Source organism: Paramisgurnus dabryanus, chromosome 22, assembly GCF_030506205.2.
Source record: "Paramisgurnus dabryanus chromosome 22, PD_genome_1.1, whole genome shotgun sequence".
Taxonomy (NCBI): Eukaryota; Metazoa; Chordata; class Actinopteri; order Cypriniformes; family Cobitidae; genus Paramisgurnus; species Paramisgurnus dabryanus.
This window is the reverse complement of record NC_133358.1, coordinates 7076929-7097625: the sequence shown is the minus strand read 5'-3', so window position 1 is coordinate 7097625 and position 20697 is coordinate 7076929. Positions and strand designations below refer to the sequence as shown.

Sequence of the window (20697 nt, the reverse complement as noted above, 5' to 3'; positions counted from 1 at the left end):
ACTGGGGAGCAGACTGGTGTGGCGCCACAAGCGAGTGACAGCAAAGTACCGCGAGAGAGACTCCAGTTATCACATGGAGAAATCTGCTTTGAATCGCTCTCGCGGTACTTTGACATCACCAAGAGGTCTGCTTTACGTTAAATGAAGTCGAACCTGCAGTGTAGCTGCTCACGCGACCCTGTAAACAAACAGTCCATGTGGAGAAGTGAACGAGTGCTGCAACATAAAATCCATAGAGTTTACAACGCACATGTGAGTAAACAACATTTAAATCATCAGTCCAGTTTATTACTTTATCTGGAGGTAAGGATCCAAATGCAATAAAATAAGCCTGTGATAATATCCTGATGGTTTTTAGCTGCCTTCATATCCTCTGCATGTTTGCTTGTGCTTCACAGTGGTAACGTTAAACTTCCTTTCTCTGTGTTCATTTAAACGTTCAAGATGTATATGATCTTAAACTTCTGTGAGGAAATTCATGTCTGCATTGATGTTCAGTTCAGACTTGCAAATATTAGGCTACATGATGGTCTTGTAATAATAATTAAGTACAGGTATAAGCCTATTTTCAGTTTTAGACAATGCTTCTATTATATGCAAAAATAAGCTTTCATATCAATGACTATGCAAATAAGAGTTAATTAATGGTCATCTTAAATGTGTATTAATTAAAAACATTTACACCATTAAATTACACATGGTAATGTTATCAATAGTTGTCAGATAATAGCTATTGAAAGGGTGGATATTTTTTTCTCCTTCAATGCATGTGTTTGCCACGGATTGAAGATTGTAAACAGTTAATTTAATTTTAATTAACAGTTAAGTAACTTTTGTCCCTGAGTTAGATGTTGATTAACACTAAACCAGTCTAAAAATCAGTCCAGTTTCCCCAGCTGTTAACCCATTGGCTGTTAAAGTCTTTTTTCTTATAATAAACTGACATGTTGAGAACACATTCAGTTTATGTGTTTATGAGTACACTTTCAGAATGCTCTCAGTTACATGAAGATCCATACTGTATGCATCTGTGAGTGTAGTGGTGCTTATGAGGTGTCGCGCTGGGATGAGTGAGCATAAGGGTGAGAGGGAAAAATCACAGTATACTCACTACAAAAATCTAGACTACACCACTTAATATAGCCCACATGGTCTAATAAAAAATTAAGATAGGGATTTTTATTTTTCGATCTGCTTACCCCTGCATACTTGATAAATCTTTTTTGTGTGTTGCATCAGTGGCGAAGCCAGACATTTTCAAGTGGGTGGGCCTTTATAAAACAAAAGCATAGAATGTACATAAACTGGGGGCGTGCACAACAAAGCGTATGTTTTTTCCCCCAATGGAAGCGTGGCGTTTTTCAAAACAGCCAGCAGCTGTCCGTTTTAAAAAAAATATTTAACTTTGGGTGAAAAGCTCAGCTCGTCAATGTAAGTTCTTACACGGCTGTCCAATCACAGTGGACAAAGGGCGGGACAAATATCACACCAACCAACCGACTCACAGATCAAGTATCACAGCAAACAAAGCCCTCCGCTGAAAAAACAGCTGACATTTGGCGTTCTCCAGGCGTTTTCAGCTGCATTTAAAAGCTTTGGGGTGCACGCTACCTAAGCCAAGTTACCTTGATGCCATGCAGGCAGCATAATGTTTCAAGGGGAAAATTATAAAACCACTAATAAATAACCAACAGTAGCTTGTCTACAGTATATGGGCAGGTGGGGCTGTGCCTGTTTTATACAGTCTATGGTCAGTGCCCCACCAAATTATTAATCCACTTGAAAACACAGAACTCAATATAAACTGAATTACTAACGGAATTAGTTTTTATGTTATTTACATTACGTGAACGTAGTTCCGAACAATGATATGTCATTCGTCGTCAGCAAAATGAGTGACGTGAAAGCGTCATAGGATATGACAGATTCAACAGGTAGTGATTTGATTTTACTAAAGAACTCTTTTGAGAGATTGTTATTTAATGAGAAAATGGCCATCAAACAACATGGCACAATACAAAATTGCATGTGTTGTCATTTAAGTGTAAATTTTATTCCAACAACAGTAAATCATACAGCCTATGACACAACACAGAGTCTGCCCCCTTAAATAGTTGACTGGAGTAATACTCCTGACTATAAACTGTAAATAATAATGACACCACTATAAACATTAAGAAAATGTCTGAACTCACCTTTACATGTAGCTACTGTATTAGTCTTCTGGTTAAAGATGGAGAAAGTCTCGATCAATAAAGTCCAATATCATTGATCATAATATGTCCCTTCGCGCAAAGAAAAGCAGAAATACATTTCTCAGACGAGCATTTATCATCGATGAGCGTAACGTTATATGTTTTTTATACAATATGTGGTGAAGAACAGTCTTTCAACACAGCATTAAGTCATTATCAAAGTAATAAGTGCTCATTTCATTTTGTTGACGTTTGAAAAGATGTCTTCAGTAATCCAACATTTCCATGAGTGATGTATAGTCTCTGTATCCAAAAGTAAACAGACAACAGCAGATGTCATCGTGAAAAGGCTGATAAACTCGATGATTTGCGACTCGCTATTTTCAAATTCAGTTCAATCGCGCGTAGGCGGAACTAACAATGACTGACGAATCATATTCAACGTTTCATGTTGACAAGCGTGTGCACCTATAGAAAACGGCAAAACTGCCTGAACATGCAAACTTGCACTTATATTTTATATTTTAATTATATTTATAATTTTATTACATATATGAAATTATAGTGTGATAAGACGTCTATTCGTAGTACTATTATTTATTTTTGTTAAATTATTTATACATTTGTCTGGAAAATGGCCTTCTGACTGGGTGGGCCGAAACTCAAAGTGGGCGGGCCAGGCCCACCCGTAGCTTCGCCACTGTGTTGCATATCAGGGGTTTCCAAACTTTTTTGACCTGATAGCCACGAAAATCAGTATGTATCATCTAGAGACACTCATGGCAAAAATTTATCAAAATAATTTCGATATACCAATCTGTTGTGGTATACCACCTTAAAGAATTTTACGTAGAGTGCAAAAAAAACAGATTTTAGGCTGTATCTTCGTCAAACTTAGGCCTTTTGACACAACACGTGGTACTTGTGATGCCAGTCAGGAACGGAGGGTGCATGCACAGTTTTGTCGCAGCACCACCTAGTGGCCAGACAAATGTTTTATACACCTAGAACTTTGGCTGCGATCAACGTATTTTGACAGGACTTGATTTTCAGGATTTTCTTGATTTTTATTTTTTAACTGCGGCCAGCACTCCCGTGCCTTATCAGTGCGTCTTAATGCGCGCCTACAGCCTATAAAAACAAAGATGCTGCAGCCAATGAGCAGCTGGCGGGGGCTGGCTGCAGGATTACTCGAACTCCTCGCACATGTTTTATCAGACAATAACTACTCCAGGTTTTGCATCAGTATAATTTTCAGGGAAATTAGAGCAGGATTCGGGATTTAGATTTTGCTTCAGTATAATTTTCGGGACAATTAGAGCAGAATTCGGGATTCGGGACAGCAGCTTAGATTTCGGGACTGTCCTGAATTTTTCGGGACGTCTGGTCACCCTACTCACATGTCCTTCATTGCTCTAATGTTCCATGATTGTCAATAACCGAAGGACGATTGCAGTAGACAAGAGCTTAGATTATTTTTGTTGATAACTTTTTTTGTTTTTTCATCTAAAATTATTAGGTTTATCCAAGGCTTTGAACCGGTTCACGGAATGAAAACGAAAACTAGAAACTTTTGATGTTTTGCAAGGAACAGAAACGAAACCAGAAACTTTCAAAAAATATATGTTCCAGAACAGAAACGTTTATTGAAAATAATGGTAACCGGTTAATAACGTTATTTTTTCCGTTCTTTGACAAGATTTCTGTGTAATTTGACTCGGTGAAGGTTACTTCCCGTCATTGCTGACTTCGCTTCGCTCATTGGAGAAATGAGAAGCTTGCCACCAGCAAATACAGTGTTTCTCTCTGCAGCGCCTCAGCAGTGCGCGCCCCCTCCCCTCTCTCTCATGTTGCATGCAGCACGCCTCTCTCACATAACAGTGAAAAGTATTTTAACTCCGGTTTCCTCAGTGTACTTTCTTTTCCGCATAAATGTCAACAGTCACGGATGTTACTGACAGAGAAGAAGGATGATCGAGTTCATCATGAGTGATTATGATGGGTGGTGGGTCGTACTAGGTTGTATTAAGTCACTACTTTATAGACAACAGAACAAATAATATGTAAAAATAGCATTCAATTGTGTTAAAATGCAATATAATGTGACAGATCAAAGAGTAACACATGACGCAATGAAGCCACATATATGCTAATTGGCGTGTGACGTTATCACCACCACAGTCTCTCAAAATCCTGTGGGAAACACTAAAGTAGCATACTCAAGCCCAAGTCTCTAATGCTCAATCATAAGAGGTAAATATTGTAGGCTACCAAGTATCTCAAGATGTTTGTTTTAATACTAATTAGTGGTGTAACGGATCGCAGTTGATCCGTGATCCATTCTGTACAGATCACAACCCACGATTTGGCTCGCATGCGATTCGTGGATTAATACACAAATTTAAATAGGGTGAAAGTTGATGATTTGCACGTGTTTCAAAGGCTTGCAAATGTTAACACTTAAGTTACTTAAAACAATTTAACCACAAAAAGGCACTAAAGTGAGCAATATTCTGTACGCACAGACGCACATGTGGTTGAATGTGGCCGGTCCAACTCCAATCAAACGTGATTATCCCTACTTGATTATCCCTATGCCCTTCAAAGATCAGAACTCTTGATGTATAAACTTGAGAAAGAGTTACGCTATTGTGTCTCATACTGTAGTCTATTAAAATGCATCTAGCGAATAAAGCACTGAAAAACAACGTAATTTTCACTTAATGGAGTGACTGTTTATGCTGCATCTTCTTCCTGAAGCGCCGTTTGGAATTCATCCTGTGTCTGTTTGTGTGTGCGTGTTTAAGTGCATTCAACAAATGAAGGCATGTCAGAATTACAGTTATGCCACTTACATAATGAAGCCTTTTTTAATGTTTGATGACAAGATAGAGACTTAAGTAAAATTATGTAGACTAATAATTTAAGTTTAATGTCCTAATGATCAGCCTACTTATTTGTATGTCCCACAGCTGACATGGAACGTTATTAACCGGTTCGGGAACTTTATTTTTTTGTTCTAACCGGTTCAGGAACTTCAACTTTAGGGTAGAACCGAAAACTGGAAACGTTAAAATACTGTTTCTGTTCGGAACGAACCAATTGGGAAAACATTCTGGTTCAAAGCCCTGGGTTTACCTAGGTTCTTTATTCTGCTTATCCAATCTCAATTTTACATCCTTTTGTGCCCTTTTCGGATTGACCCCGGTATTGCTGCTTGCAGCTATATTTATTTTATCTGTTTACCCCTGCATACTTGATAATCTTGTCTGTGTATTGCATATCAGGGGTTTCTAAACTTTTTCAACCCAACAGATGATCTCAAGACCCACCATTTAAAAAAATAGAAATATAGGGAAAAATACAAACACATTTGTTACTAGGGGTGTAACGATTCATTCGTTTTCTCGATGCATCGATTACAAATCCTGCCGATGCATATGCATCGATCTTGAAACCTGGATTTTTGAATCGTGAATCGTTTGTTTCGATTTTATATTTAACAATCGAATGAATCGTGATTATATAACGAATATGATGGATAATAAAAAATATATAAATAAATTTTAAATTAGTTACATCTGCGACGTAAAATGAGCAGTGGATTACGTCACTACTCTTCAATTTGCGGCGCGCCTGTTTGCTGTCATTTGAATAAACACAGCAGACAGTGCACAAATGGAGGGACACGAAGGAGAACAACGCACCAGCCAACATGAGATCAAAGGTTTGGGATTACTTCAGTTTTCACGAAGTAAATTGAAAGACTGTCCGAAGTCCGTTGCAGTTTGCAGACATTGTAAATCTGAGTTAAAATACATTGAAATACAACGAACCTTATTAGCAACCATCTCCGCAGATGCCATGCCATTAAGATAGACATACCTGCACTTAAAGCAGCTAGTATTTTAGGGTCAGACGTGAGAAGTGCTACTCCTTTACACACTTTGCTGTATTTACACACTTTGCTGTATTTCCTAAATGTTCAGGAAATGTATGCAATGTTTACAATAAACGTTTATGGTGCATTGAATATGTAGAAGTAGTATTATTTTTCTTGGTTTACTTGCTTTAATGTATTTTGAGTCCTAAGAAGTTAAGCTATTAAACTAAAGTCCTGAATCTAGTTAATGAAAATCTATTAAATGGTCATGAATTTCCCAAATATTTCTTTTATTTGCTCAGATGCAGATGTATACTAATTTATAGAACAGAATCGTTAATATTCGAATCAAATCAAATTTTATTGCTAATCGAATCTAATTGAATCGTTCTGGTTAGCAAAAATCGTTTTTGAATCGAATCGGAAACCTTTGAATCGTGAATCGAATCGATTCGCAGTCTACCCAAAGATTCACAGCCCTATTTGTTACCCATCAGCAGGCCCAGCTCCACGGGGGCCAGAGTGGGCCTGGCCCACCCAATCAGAGGCTTGGCCCACCCTGGCCTCACACCACATAACAGCCAATCCTTTTTGGTGTTCTGTCCCCGACTGCAGCTGTCCCCGGAAATGTCCCCGTTTTACAGCACGTCCAAAACAACCAGAAAATACACTAAAAAACCCGATCAACATGTAGTCTTTGTAGTACCAGAACGGAGCAGTCATGTAAGGATTATTTTCACCAGTAGAGGGAACCGCGAGCTACACTGATTTTTTTGTTGCACGCCACTGATTTAGCAAAGAAGAATTTACTACGAGACACACGAGAAAGCGTCATCAAGTTATCATCAATCAAGATATGAAAACAGTCAGAGTTATCAGGGGTTAAGGTACTAACTACTCATGTTTACATTTTGTATTATTTCTTCTGTTTTTAACATTTACAATGCTATGTAATCAGCTGAAGTACCTTAGAAGTAATTTCATGTCATGTCATATATATGCACTGAATAAAAAAGGGAAAAAATCGATTTAGGCTACAGAAATTGTTCAATTAATTAAATTAGAAACACTAAAAAAATTACTTTCTTACTAAGTATTTCTCTCTTGTTTTTAGTACAAATATTCAAAAATCCTTAAAACAGGATTCATTTCCTGATAAGCAAAATGCCCTAAGAAAATAAGTAGTTTTTAGACCAAAATATTTAATTCGCAAAAATAAGCAGAAAAATCTTACCCCACTGGCAAATTTTTTGATTGTTTTAAGCACAAATTCACTTCAGTTTAATATTTTTTGTCTTAAAACTAGATTTGTTTTAGAGGATTTTGCTTATGAAGAAAATGCATCTTGATTTAAGATTTTTTTTGATATTTGTACTGAAAACAAGACAGAAATACTAAATAAGAAAGTAATTTTTGCAAAAAAAAAAATGTTTTGCCAATTTTTTATATATAGATAACAACAAATGAGATTTTAATGATATTTTGACCATTGAACTAGTAAATGTCCCCGGTTTTCATTAAAAAAATCTGGTCACCTTACTATACATATATTCGTATATTAAAGGTTCTCTCCCATGACAGATTTACGATTAAACTACATTTTCGTTACGATTGCCACTAGGGGGCGAACTCCCGACAGTTATATCTGTATGTAATCAGGGCCGCATTAACACTGTAAGGGGCCCCTGGGCTTTACCCTTTTGTGGGGCCCTTCATCCACCAGAATTACAGCCTACATTCACACAATCTTTATAATAACCCTGCTGAAAAAAACAGCATCAAACCAGCATGGGAATTATGCTGGTCTATGCTGGTTTAGCTGGTGGTCACCAGCATACCAGCACCAAAACACAACATATGTCGGTCTTGCTGGTATGACCAGCATTTGATGCTGGTGCTAATGCTGGTTTGGTCCTTGTTTAGCTGGTGCTAATGCTGGTTTAGCTGGTGTTCACTAGCAAACCAGCACCAAAACACAACATATGCTGGTCTTGCTGGTATGCTGTTTTTTTTAGCAGGGCACTAAGTGCAAGTTGTCAGGCTTTTATTTTGCTGGAATAAATGCAATAACAAAATATTAAAACCATATCAGAATGCCCACAATATACACAAATATCACTGCATAACATATGCACATAGTCCTAGCTAGGGGTGACCGAATAGTCTAAGATTCGATGCTTTGACAGGAGAAGCCTGATTCGACTACTGCACAGTCGAATCGTCGCAGATGTGTTATAAAATGAGGATCATTTAATTTTGGCTGTATAAGAGTGCACATTATCTGATTTCACATATAACAGCTTTCTCCCAATATAAAAAATATACAGCCTATTATGATAATACGAAGTAAATAAACTGTGAAAAAGTAGCTTTTAATAAATATTTTTAAAGTCTGTTAATAGCCTAAATCCCGTGACAGGGCTACACCTCCATATCCAGAAACCATTGCAAAGTCTCTTTGTTTTTGCAATTTAAAAAAGACAAAACAGGCAATTCTATACTTTCGTTATTTAAAAATTTATTTTAATATATCTTTGTTTTTATTTAATTTATAGATTATTTAGTGTTATCTGATTAAACTATTTGTGGCTTGTGTTTTATTCCCCTGCGCATTTAGGCATTTTGCACCCATGTTCTGCACCTTATTGATTCTGACTTCATTTTGTTTTTATTTTTTATTAATTATAAAGGTAAATTCTGATCTAATTTAAGTTCTGTAAGTTTTGGATTGCTTTCCGTTGTGTCGATGTTACGCTGTTGCATGCTGTCACATTCAATTTAGCCGAACGCGCTAGGTGTTCTGCGTGATCATACACTGTAAAAAAAATCCGTAGAAATTGCAGCTGGGTTGCCGGTAATTTACCGTAGATTTTAATTTATGTTATTTACTGGCAACATTTTGTTCAAAGTTAAATGAACATTTAACATTTACAAGTCTTTGTCTTTACAGAGTAAAACTAAAAAAACAGCATCAAGCAAAACATTCTAGGAAACAAAATCTGAAGCAAAAAACAGAAAAAGGTTAATGATGATTTCTGGTTCCCAGAATCCTTTGCATGAGGCTGTTATTGTATAGTTTTATTCTGTAAAGATAAAGACTTGTTAATATTTAAAATTTATTTAACTTTGAACAAACTCTTGCCAGTAAATAACATAATTTTAAGTCTACGGTAAATTACCGGCAACCCAGCTGCAATAACATTGTAATTTCTACGGATTTTTTTTTACAGTGTATTTAGGCGTTCATCAAACTAAACATCAAAAAACAGATTTTTTCGACAAGAATAAGTTTTTAAAATGTATTTAAAAAGGTTACTTAACTTGTCAGAAGTTGAGCTACAAAACAGGTAAGCCGGTTTTTTTTGTTTTTCGGTGATGACACCGAATATAAATATATCTACCGAATCTGACACAATTGTCTCTCTTGTGATTTAATAATATGGTCGGTGTTAACTTTCAAATGATAGAAAAGAGATTCCTGAAACAAATGTTATAAGAAACATCAGATGTTTCAAGTGAATACAGAGATGATCAAAGTGAAAGTAAGCAATCAGATATTTCTGTGCAAAATAATAAAGCATATATAGTGTCTATGAAACGATTATTTTAAGTGTTTTCTTGTTATAAATGAACCGTTTAAGGAATTGTATATAAAGCTTGTTTTTTATAATTTACAGTAACAAATTATATGTAATTTCTTGTCTTTTATTTCCTTGCCACGCTATATCTCAAAATGAAATAAGATCGCTGAACTTAGCCGTGGCTTCCGAGGCAGAATCTAATTTGTTATTTATTAGATTTAGTTATCAAAAATGTTTTGTGTAATATCTTTGTGTGCTGTTCTGTACATCTTGGCTTTAAAATGTTACGAGGAATCATTTAATGAATGTTTACACGTTGTCTTTCATAATAAGATAAAAACGCGTCCTCAGTTTCGTCTTTGTTCATCAGAAATGCAATAATGGATATTTCAGACAGAAATTTTAAAAAGCTCACTAATGATTGCAGGGTAGCCTACAGTAAGTGAGAGATTTTCTCGCGCAGGAACTGCATTCACGCACGGACATTCAAAGCAAAGCGATTAAGCATCATTTTAAAGGGAGTATCAACTTTTTATAAAATGCGTTTGTTATTTTTTTCCGGCATCTCGGGGCCCTTTCCAGCCCGAGGCCCTGGGCTTAAGCCCAGGTAAGCCCATGCATTAATGCGGCCCTGTATGTAATGTACAATGGAAAGCCTGTTTAGCCTATGTATCTATAAAATATTAAAAAAGAAAACATGTAGTGTAATTTTAGTCATTAGGAGAAGACTGGCAATATGTTGTGAGTAATTGACATGTAACAATTAATGAAAGTAAACAGTTATAAACAAAAAATGTTTAAGAGTGTTGATCTTTTACACTTTTATTATTAACATTTGGCTCTTACATGTTAAACTGCAATTGTTTTTAAATATTAATAAAAAAATATCAGTTTTCAGTAATTAAATGGCTTTTAAATTCAATTTTTTTTGAAAATGCATGTTTTTAATATGTTTTTTTCAAATATACTACAACAAAAGTTAAAAAAAAAAATGACCACAACACACACACATATATGGTAAAAGTAAAAAATATATCAAAAGTAAAAATAGGGATAAAAGTTTGGCCCGCGTCATATTTACAATTTTAAAATCTGGCCCCTGAAGAAAAGTAGTTGAAGACCCCTGGCTTATACTATTCCCAGACGAAAATGCATGTTTGAGCTGCCATAATTTTAAAACACCTTGGCTTGAACTGACATATCTTTACATATATAAGTGCCATTGTTTTGTCTCAAAATGCCAACCAGTATTATTAAGTTTTTTTTTGTACGGTATTTTTGTAAAAATTACTTAAATGACCTAATATAACTAAAGCCTAGTCCTTTATTAATCTAAACCCTGTCCAAGAAATGGCCACTAAATGGTGGACGTGTGATACAGTATTTAACGGGTCTGCAGCGATATATGACAACCACAAAAACTTTACATTAATTATTAATTAAAAGCAATTTATACGTTATCATTGTATCACGTTTAACTGTGTAAAATGTAATAGTACTGTCATGTGTAGATTTATACATTTTAAAAAATCATACATTTATGAGGCTAAATATTGTCTGTTGAAAATTAAAGGTTGTATTTTTAAACAAACTGATTTATTTTTAAATTAACTTTAGAAACGGAAATGAAAATGAGTTTTAAAAACAATGAAAATGTTTGCGAAAGGTTTTGAGTTAAATTATTCACACCTTACTGTAAAAAAATTCCGTAGAAATTGCAGCTGGGTTGCCGGTAATTTACTGTAGATTTAAATTTATGTTTTTTACTGGCAATATTTTGTTCAAAGTTAAATGAACATTAAACATTTACAAGTCTTTGTCTTTACAGAGTAAAACTAAAAAAACAGCATCAAGCAAAACATTCTGGGAAACAAAATCTGAAGCAAAAAACAGAAAAGGTTGATGATGATTTCTGGTTCCCAGAATGCTTTGCATGAGGCTGTTATTGTATAGTTTTAATCTGTTAAGATAAAGACTTGTTAATATTTAAAATTTATTTAACTTTGAACAAACTCTTGCCAGTAAATAACATAAATGTAATATTACCGGCAACCCAGCTGCAATAACAATGTAATTTTTTTACGGATTTTTTTTACAGTGTAGTTATACAAACATATTCAATTGCAGTCACTGTTATTGCAATGGATTTTTTTTTTCAACTGGAGCTATTTAACATGTTGTTTTTTTTTTGCTTCAAATACATTTGTCATTATTTTACTTCCAAGGGCGTCGGACTGGGGGTAAAACCAGTACTGATTACCAGGGCCCCAAAAGAAGAAAGGGCCCTTGAAAAGTCTGAAATACATAATGGGGTGGGCCCATCAGGACTGCCTATGCATAGGGCCCGAAATCTTAATAGGAAAAAAGTGAATCAGTGGCCAAGCATGCCTTCAGACCTCAACCCTACTTTTGTGGGCACTGGGGAGTTCTGAAATAACAAGTTAAACATCATTCTCCATCCAGCATCTAAGCTCTGAAAAAGGTCATTGTTCAAAAATGAAAAAAAAAAAACAGCTGTATGTCGTCAATTTGATGTCTTGAAAAATACTAGATTAAGTTGACTTTTTGTAGTGTGAATCAGTTTTACAACACCTCATTTAATTTAAATGCATTAAGTGATTTTTATGCTTTATTATCATCTTCATTTTCGAAGGTGTAGTCATTCATGTTCTGACTCTGAGCACTGTATATAATATGATAATACCATGATATACTCTATCAATGTCCAGGCAGGTGTTTATGGGAAAGTTGTTGATCACCGCAATGGGACATACACTGTTGATCTTCTGCTACCCTGGGAAGGTCAGGCACAAGTGTCTGTGCGACTGGTCCACTCCAGTGAAGTTATAAAGTTTACAAAAAAATACTGGGAATCCTCAATTGCACGCAGCCATTATTATGGTTACTTTGAAGGACCAGGACCTGATGGAGTCATGATAAGTGAAAAAGTGGAATGTAATCTTAAATGGGGCCCAGACGGAAGTTGGATTAAAGGCAACTGCTGCTGTGAATATAAAGATGTAAAAACAGGAACGGTATGGCAATGTGAGAGACCAAAGAACCTTACCTGTGACTACTGGGTGTATCATGAAAGAGGACCAATGACAAGTCCGTTAACTCCTTTTGAGAAGCAACTCATTTCAGGGTAAACAGAAATCTGTGACAGACCCATAAAAAAAAACTCTTTATGAAAATTTTAAATATAAAATCTGACATTTATAATTATGGAAGATGTTTTTATAGTGCATTTAAGTTTAAGGCCTACATTATTTCAGTATGTCTTGTTTCCTGGTTTTTGTAATCAATGACTTCATAAAAGTCAATGCTAATTAATCAAAATGTTTTTTCTTACAGAAAATTAACAAATGTTCGCATTCCTGGAGAAACTCAAATTATAAACATCCTCCCCAGTACTGCAGGCAATGGTATGTCTATGGTCAAATATTGTACATCATGTATAGTTAAATAATACAATAATATAAATGAATAGTTCACCCAAAAAGGAAAATGTTATCATTACCTGAACTTCATGTTGTTTGAACCTCGTTCTTCATAACTCAAAAAAAGTGTTTCTCTTTCAGTGCACATTGTTAAACAGGCAGTTTCAGAATGTTTAATTTTACATAATTTGTAGAACATATCCTCCATCTCATGTGATTGCTTTGGTCAATTCTCTATTTCACCAAATACGACCAATAGATGCATTTACTAAATTAGCGCCTCTACCGGCAGCAGGTAAAACTTAATATATTAGGGTATAAAATTATATTTTGCTATGATGACATGAACTGGGATAAGATTTTCAATTTAAACCGCCAGGATTAATTGTGTTTTATTACACATTAAAATATAAGTAACATACCCATTTATTTATTATATGATACTCACTTAAAACAGTTGGGTTAAAAATAACCCAATGGTGGGTTACTATAGCACCGACCCTTTCTTGGGTTATTTTAACCCAATGCATTGGGTAGAAAGTTTTACCCAATTAGTTGGGTTATGAAATAACCAATTTGTTGGGTTATTTTTGCAATGCTGTTTTAACCCCATTATTATTACTATTATTATTTATTACTATTATTTGCTTTATAAATAAATAATACAAAACTTACAAATACATTTTTAATGCTTTATTTCCATTTAGTCATTTGCACCTGCACTTAAATGTATAAATACATACATGTATAGAAGCATAAATACATACACACATACATATATACATATATAAATAAACATATAAGAACAGAACAAATCTACTCCAACTTATCCAACTAAAAACTGCTTAAAAGGATAGTTCACCCATTTGTCATCATTTTCATCCTCTCATGTTGTTATAAACCTGTATAAAAGTCTTTATTTTGATGACCACAAAAGAAGATATTTCAAAGAATGTTTGAAATCAAACCGATCATAAGCCCCATTCACTTTCATAGTATTCTTTTTCCTACTATGACAGTCAATGGGGCTCATGATCTGTTTGGTTTCAAACATTCTTCAAAATAAATATCTTCCTTTGTGGTCATCAGAACAAAGAAATGCATACAGGTTTGTAACAACAGGAGAGGAAGAAAATTATGACAATTTTTATTTTTGGGGGAACTATCCCTTTAAGCAGGTGACTGTGTGTTAAGGAAACATCACCTGGTACAAAATGTATTGTGTGTTACAGAAACTACCTAACAGTAGTGAAAGGCTTGGGAATATTAAAGCATGTGTCAACTGCTGGTGTTGCTCCAGGGCCAAGCCTCCCCACGATAACAAAGGCTTGTGATTAGTCGAATTCATCCCCTAGCAGGACATGGGGTCTTCGTCATACCTCCTCCTCCAAATACTGAATTATGTTTGTTTTCTGACCTTAAGACAGAATTTTTACAATGTATATATGCACACATAAACCGGATAAAAAACAAAGTGTCATAAATTATACTTACAGGTTGAAAATTTAATAAATGTTGCTTTTGGCCAAGTTGGTACAGTAGGAAGGCTGAACCATCTTGCTGGCCATTTTGTAGGGGTTTTAATGCAACATCTCCAAGAATGCCTACATTTAAAGAAAATAATAATGTTTTAAATCTCAAAGCAAATACATCTGGCACGCTGAATAAATACTCTACTTTGGCAGTAGATGGCGCTGAATTGCAAATTCAACCGTAACCGGGGTTACCGTAAACAGTAGGCTAGTAGACGTGCAGGATTAAACAGCGCTTTATCAGGGATTATACTGAGGTAAATGCCATTGAGTCATTTCTTAAGACATTTCCATTCAGAAGCACATTTATATTACAGCTCTGTGTCTATAACACAGACCGGCTAAAAAATATTTGGAGCAAAAAAACAGCCGTTTGCATCCCTTACAAAAGTTAAAAAACTTTTTTTTACTACACTTTAACCAAAAAAACATTGTCTGTTACAGAAACCATGCAAAACAATATGGCAATCAATACGCCATGAAACTAACGTTATACTACTAAAAGAAGAAATGATTCATTTTCGTAAGGGACCATGCTGTTGGTGCTGTTTAGTATTAAAATAAATTGCGATGTTTTTCTACGTTAATGATGGCTTAAAAACGCGTTTTGACATCGGTAACAGTTAATCAATGGAACAGGTGTAACGGACAAAAACTAGACAACAGCGTTTTTGTATACTGTGTGTTAGAGCTTAAAGACACTTTGTAGCAAAATAAACATTACACAGAGAAAATTATTTTAAAGTGCCCATCTTATGACTGCTTTTCCACAAGTTATATAGGTGTATGAGTTCCATAAAGCATGTTTCAAAAGTTGTTTGCTCGAAATAGCTTGTAGGAAAAGATTGTTACCCATCTCTAGTAGCCTCTGTTTCAGGGCAGTTCAGATTGTGCCGTTTTGAGCTAGTCATTACATATTTATGAGCTGCGGCTCCTTTGATCACGCCCCACTACTAACGTCATGTGCCCATGCGCGTGCTCAGTGGTATCGTGAGCAGTACAGACCATACTGTGTTATTATTTTATATATTATTATTATTAACGGTTTATGTTGCCAACAGACAAATCATACAGAAAAGTATCACTAATAAGTACACTACAAGAGAAGAAACTCATGACACACAATGATTCCAGAGTAAATTGTGATGTTACGTTAGCAGTCACAACAATAAACTCGTTTTCCCTGGACAATGCTAACATATTCCCATTAGAAAACATTTTCAAACGCATTATTTTCGCAAATTACATAAATTAAGACCCGGCGGGGGATGTATACTGCTTGTGGACCGCGTGCTAATTGCTAGAAGCTAGCGGGAGGTCCGGACCGTAAAGTTAGAAGAGGCTCGGGGGTTAGCCTTGTCAGAAAAGCCGGGGCGGTAAGGCCCAGTCTCGGTGTGTCAAACTCATCATGACACAAAGATTCCAGCGTAAATTGTGATGTAGCAGTCTGAACAATACACTCGTTTTCCCTGGACAATACTAACATATTCCCGTTATAAACATTTTCAAACGCATTATTTTCCGCAAATTACAGAAATTAAGACCCGGCGGGGGATGTATACTGCTTGTGGACCGCGTGCTAATTGCTAGAAGCTAGCGGGAGGTCCGGACCGTGTATATATCTATGCGGACCGTAAAGTTATTAGAGGCTCGCCTCGTCAGAAAAGCCGGGGCGTACGGTCTCGGTTAGTTTGGCAAAAAGCTTTTAGCTCTAGCATCATAAATGTAGTATTTTGTGACAGAAGATGACAACATGCAAAATATAATGTGACTTCTTACCTTTTGTGATGAAACAACGCGATCGCGAATCGAATCCAGTCTGTTTCAGATGTGTGAATGATCCATGAAAGTCCAATAAAATACATCCAATTACCATTTTTGTCCACAAATGCTTATAATCCGTGAAATATAGATACATAGTCTGTTGTTTACATCAGATTTCGCATGAAGGTCTTATCGCCTACAATCTGAGGACTGTTTGCGTCATAACACACTGTATATAAGATTACTCCGGGTTCCAATAACCACGCGTTAAAACTTTGTTTTTAAAAGTAGGCGGGAGTATAATCCATAATATCCAAATAGCGCTGTTATTTCCGTGAGACATGATAACAGCACAGAGGGTCTCATTCAAGTGACTGCTCTATGCTCTCTAGCTACCTGGTGGGTGGAGACCTGCGAGTGGGGTGGTGGGCGGGAAAATTCAAACTGAATGTGACGAAACGGTTTGTTACGTCACAACGGAGCTGAGTTTTAACTGGCGCAATCTGAGACTCAAGGCAGAGGACATTCAGAAACCTGTATCTCACTCAAAACAGCATGGATGGATTTTTTTCCAAGTTTGTATGCGTGTGGGAGCATCAGAGACACAAAATAACACCCCAAAACCCAGAAAAAGTGAGTTTTTCATAATACAGGCACTTTAAAACGTACCTCTCGTGTCTGTCCGCACTCAGCAGTGCACCTTGTCGACCGTTAAAATAAAATGCGTGACGTGAGCCCGATTTTAACCCAGCTGTCTGGGTTGTTATAGAACCCAATACAAGCTAGGAATAACCCAACAGAACAACCCAATATGTTTAACCCACCTGTTGGGTAAAACAAATAACCCAACGGTCTTTATAGTGTATAAACACAGCATACAAAACAGTCACAACTTTTAAAAAATGAAATTAAAATATCCCAAGTGTACCGAGTTCAAACGATCGATTTATTTGAAGAAAAGATGCAAAAGTGATGACAATTCGCTGTAATAATCAGATCCGGACGTACACTGATTAAAAAACTGCCGCCAGAAGAAGCGATGATGCATCATCTATGATTGTGAAAAGGCATTGGATCTCATGTAGAGCTGCACGATTCTGTATAAAATGAGAATCAGGATCTTTTTGCTTAAAATAAAGATCACGATTCTCTCACGATTCTCAAGAACTTTGTTAATTTTAAAGACGTTCAACTCCTGAACATTAGTTTCACATTAGTTTTTACACGTGCAAATTAATTATGATTCTGAAAGTATAGATAATCTTTAAATTCAGTTAATGTTAATTGTAGAGTGATTCATTTTATTTAAAGAAAAAAAAAATACATATATATTTTAAGTGGCTTTAATAAAAAAAAAACGAATACGTTTTGGTGCAAATTGCTGTCACATGGATTGACGTTACTTGTGGTAATGAGCTATGACGCTATTTGGCAGAAACCAATCGCAAGGCGGAAACGTTTCACGGCAACCAATCGAAGGGCGGAAACCTCTGCTTGAGAGGATTTCAGAGAATGCATTCGAGTGTCAGATCGTTTTTTTGTCCATAGAGTGAATAAATCTACATGCACGCTTAAGCTTCACGCCCACTAGAACACTTGGGCCAAATACAAGAAAACGTAATGTAAGTAGTCAAGTGCAAAGACAGCAAGTGTGGTTATTTGAACGCAGCCAATGTTTCCCCCTGTGCTAAAAACCCTTTAGGAAGGGATGAGATCGAGAATAAGATATTCTTTTTTGTACTAAAACAACATCAAGGTTCCTGTCGATGTACCTGTGCATAGCTCTGCCTCACTCATTCATTTAGTTTCTGTTTCTTTCTGTCTAACTTCTCGGCAAAAGCATCCGCTGTACCAGTGGAGCGAACACGAGCACATCTGGCTGTGCAATAATAAATGTTACGTCAAGACGTCATTGCAGCCACTGTGATTGCGTGTTGTCAAGAGAACTGACAAGACTGCGTCTTTCCTACTTGAATATATAATTACCTGAATCAGCAAAATGCTGGATTACGATCGTTTTGGGGGTTAAATCGAGATCACAATTGTAATGTATGTTCATGGTGAAGGGCTGCCCCCTTGTGGTTGAATGCACTATATTATAGTTGATTAAGGAACCACCTGATCAGTTCAGTAAAAAGTAATGTTGTTGCTGCAACACGCGTCTCGGTGTGGTCCTTGGGTTTGCTTGCTACATACACAACAAAACTGACGACGAGGATTTTAACGACACCTACTTAAAGAGACGACGAGCACTGAAAGGAGTGGAAAGGAAATTCTCAATAAGAACGTGTAAGTTCAATGTGCCAAAAAGAATTCAGAATCTAACAAAAATGTCGATGATTGGATCTATCGCCACGTTTGACCTGCTAAACCCTGAAAAACCAGCGGATAAAACTTTCAAAGAAATCGTGGACATTTTACATGAACATTTGAACCCCAAACCCCTAGTAATTGCAGAAAGGTTTCGATTTCATAAGCGAAATCAAGCCAAGGGAGAAAGTATTCCCGAATATATGGCAGAACTGCGTAGATTGTCTGAGCATTGTCAGTTTGGGGCTGGATTGGCAGACGCACTGAGAGACAGACTCGTATGTGGAATGCATAATGAGAGCACACAAAAAAGATTGCTGACAAAAGGACCTGACATTAGAACGTGCATTGAACATTGCAGTATCAATGGAGACAGCAGCAAAAGATGCATTAGAATTGCAACAAAAAGCAATAGAATGTGCAGCAAATAAAATGTCACTGAAACCAGAGAAAAAGCAAAAATGTCATCGTTGTGGGAAAATGTCTCATGATGAAAATGATTTTTGGTTCAAGGATAAGGAGTGCAGAAAGTGTCATAAAAAGGGGCACATTGAGAGAGTTTGTAAAACAGTCAAATGGAAGATGCACAAAGACAGAACCCATAAAGTGAAACGTAAAGCCACTAATGTGCATAAGGTGACTGAAAATGAAACAAATACAAGCTCAGATACTGATGACCTTTCCTGTCTTGAACTATACAAAATTAACGAGGCAAATCGTAAAGTCATTTGGCTCACTCCATAAGTGTCAGGAGTTAAACTTAAAATGGAGTTAGATACTGGATCTGCTTTATCTGTTATCTCCACAACTGATTACAAGCGATTGTTCCCAGAAATACCGCTGCAACAGACATCAGTGATATTAAAGACATATATTGGTGAAAAAGTGTCTCCAAAAGGGAAACTAAAAGTAAATGTAAAGTAAAACGAGAACATGCAGCAGTTGGATCTGTACCTCCTGGAGAATGGGGGTCCAGCATTATTTGGACGTGAATGGTTGAGAAAAATACCATTAGACTGGCATACCATAAAAAGCTTGAACATGGCATCTCAAGTCACTAACAAAGACACACAAAACACTCTTGCTCAGATTCTTAAAAATGCTGCACCAGTGTTTCAGAAAGGGATTGGAATGCTTAAAGGCATAAAAGCAAGGCTTGAACTGAAAGGGGACACTTCTCCCAAATTCCTAAAGGCTCTCCCACTACCCTATGCACTTCGTCCGAAGGTGGAGACAGAGCTTGACAACTTGGAGAAAACGGGCATCTTAAGAAAGGTGGAGAGGAGTGAGTGGGCAACACCCATAGTCCCAGTGATAAAAAAAGACAAGACAGAGAGTGTGCGAATTTGTGGGGACTTTAAAGTAACTGTCAATCCTGTTCTTCACACAGTACAGTATCCCCTGCCACACATCAAAGATATATTTGCATCTCTGTCTGGTGGAGAATGCTTCACAAAAATTGACCTTGCTCAAGCCTACCTACAAATGGAGATGGAGGACAATTCTAAGGAATTGGTGACCATTAACACACATACCAGTACCAGATACCAGTACAACCGTCTTATTTTTGGAATTGCAACAACCTCAGCTTTGTGGCAGAAGGCAATAGACCAAGTGTTACAGGATATTCCAGGAACACAGTGTTACCTGGACGATATCATTGTGACAGGTAAAGACGACACAGATATAATCTACAACAGGTGCTGATTCGACTCAGTGAATATGGACTAAGAGCAAATAAAGAAAAATGTGAGTTCTTCAAAAAACGGATCTCTTACTGCGGCCATGTGATCGACAAAGATGGTCTCCACAAGTCACAGGATAAAATTGAAGCTGTGTTAAATGCACCACGGCCGCAAAATGTGTCGCAACTCCGATCATATCTAGGACTTGTGAACTACTACCACAAGTTCCTTCCAAACATTTCTACTGTGCTACATCCTTTAAATGCATTGTTACAGACAAAAACACAGTGGAATTGGACAGAAAGTT

General features: G+C 36.4%; 1 protein-coding gene across 3 annotated transcripts in view; it reads left to right on the top strand.

Moving 5' to 3' along the window:
* The window catches only part of LOC135785318 (NXPE family member 3-like), an 81107-nt gene that overhangs the window by 38905 nt on the left and 21505 nt on the right, over positions 1–20697 (top strand). For all 3 annotated transcript variants that reach the window (XR_012335655.1, XM_065294694.2, XM_065294695.2), the window contains 2 exons: positions 12389–12804; positions 13014–13084. Coding sequence is in view for 2 of the 3 variants with exons in the window: in XM_065294694.2 (XP_065150766.2) it covers positions 12389–12804; positions 13014–13084 (487 nt within the window). In the remaining variant the exon portion in view is untranslated. The remainder of the gene's footprint in view (positions 1–12388; positions 12805–13013; positions 13085–20697) is intronic.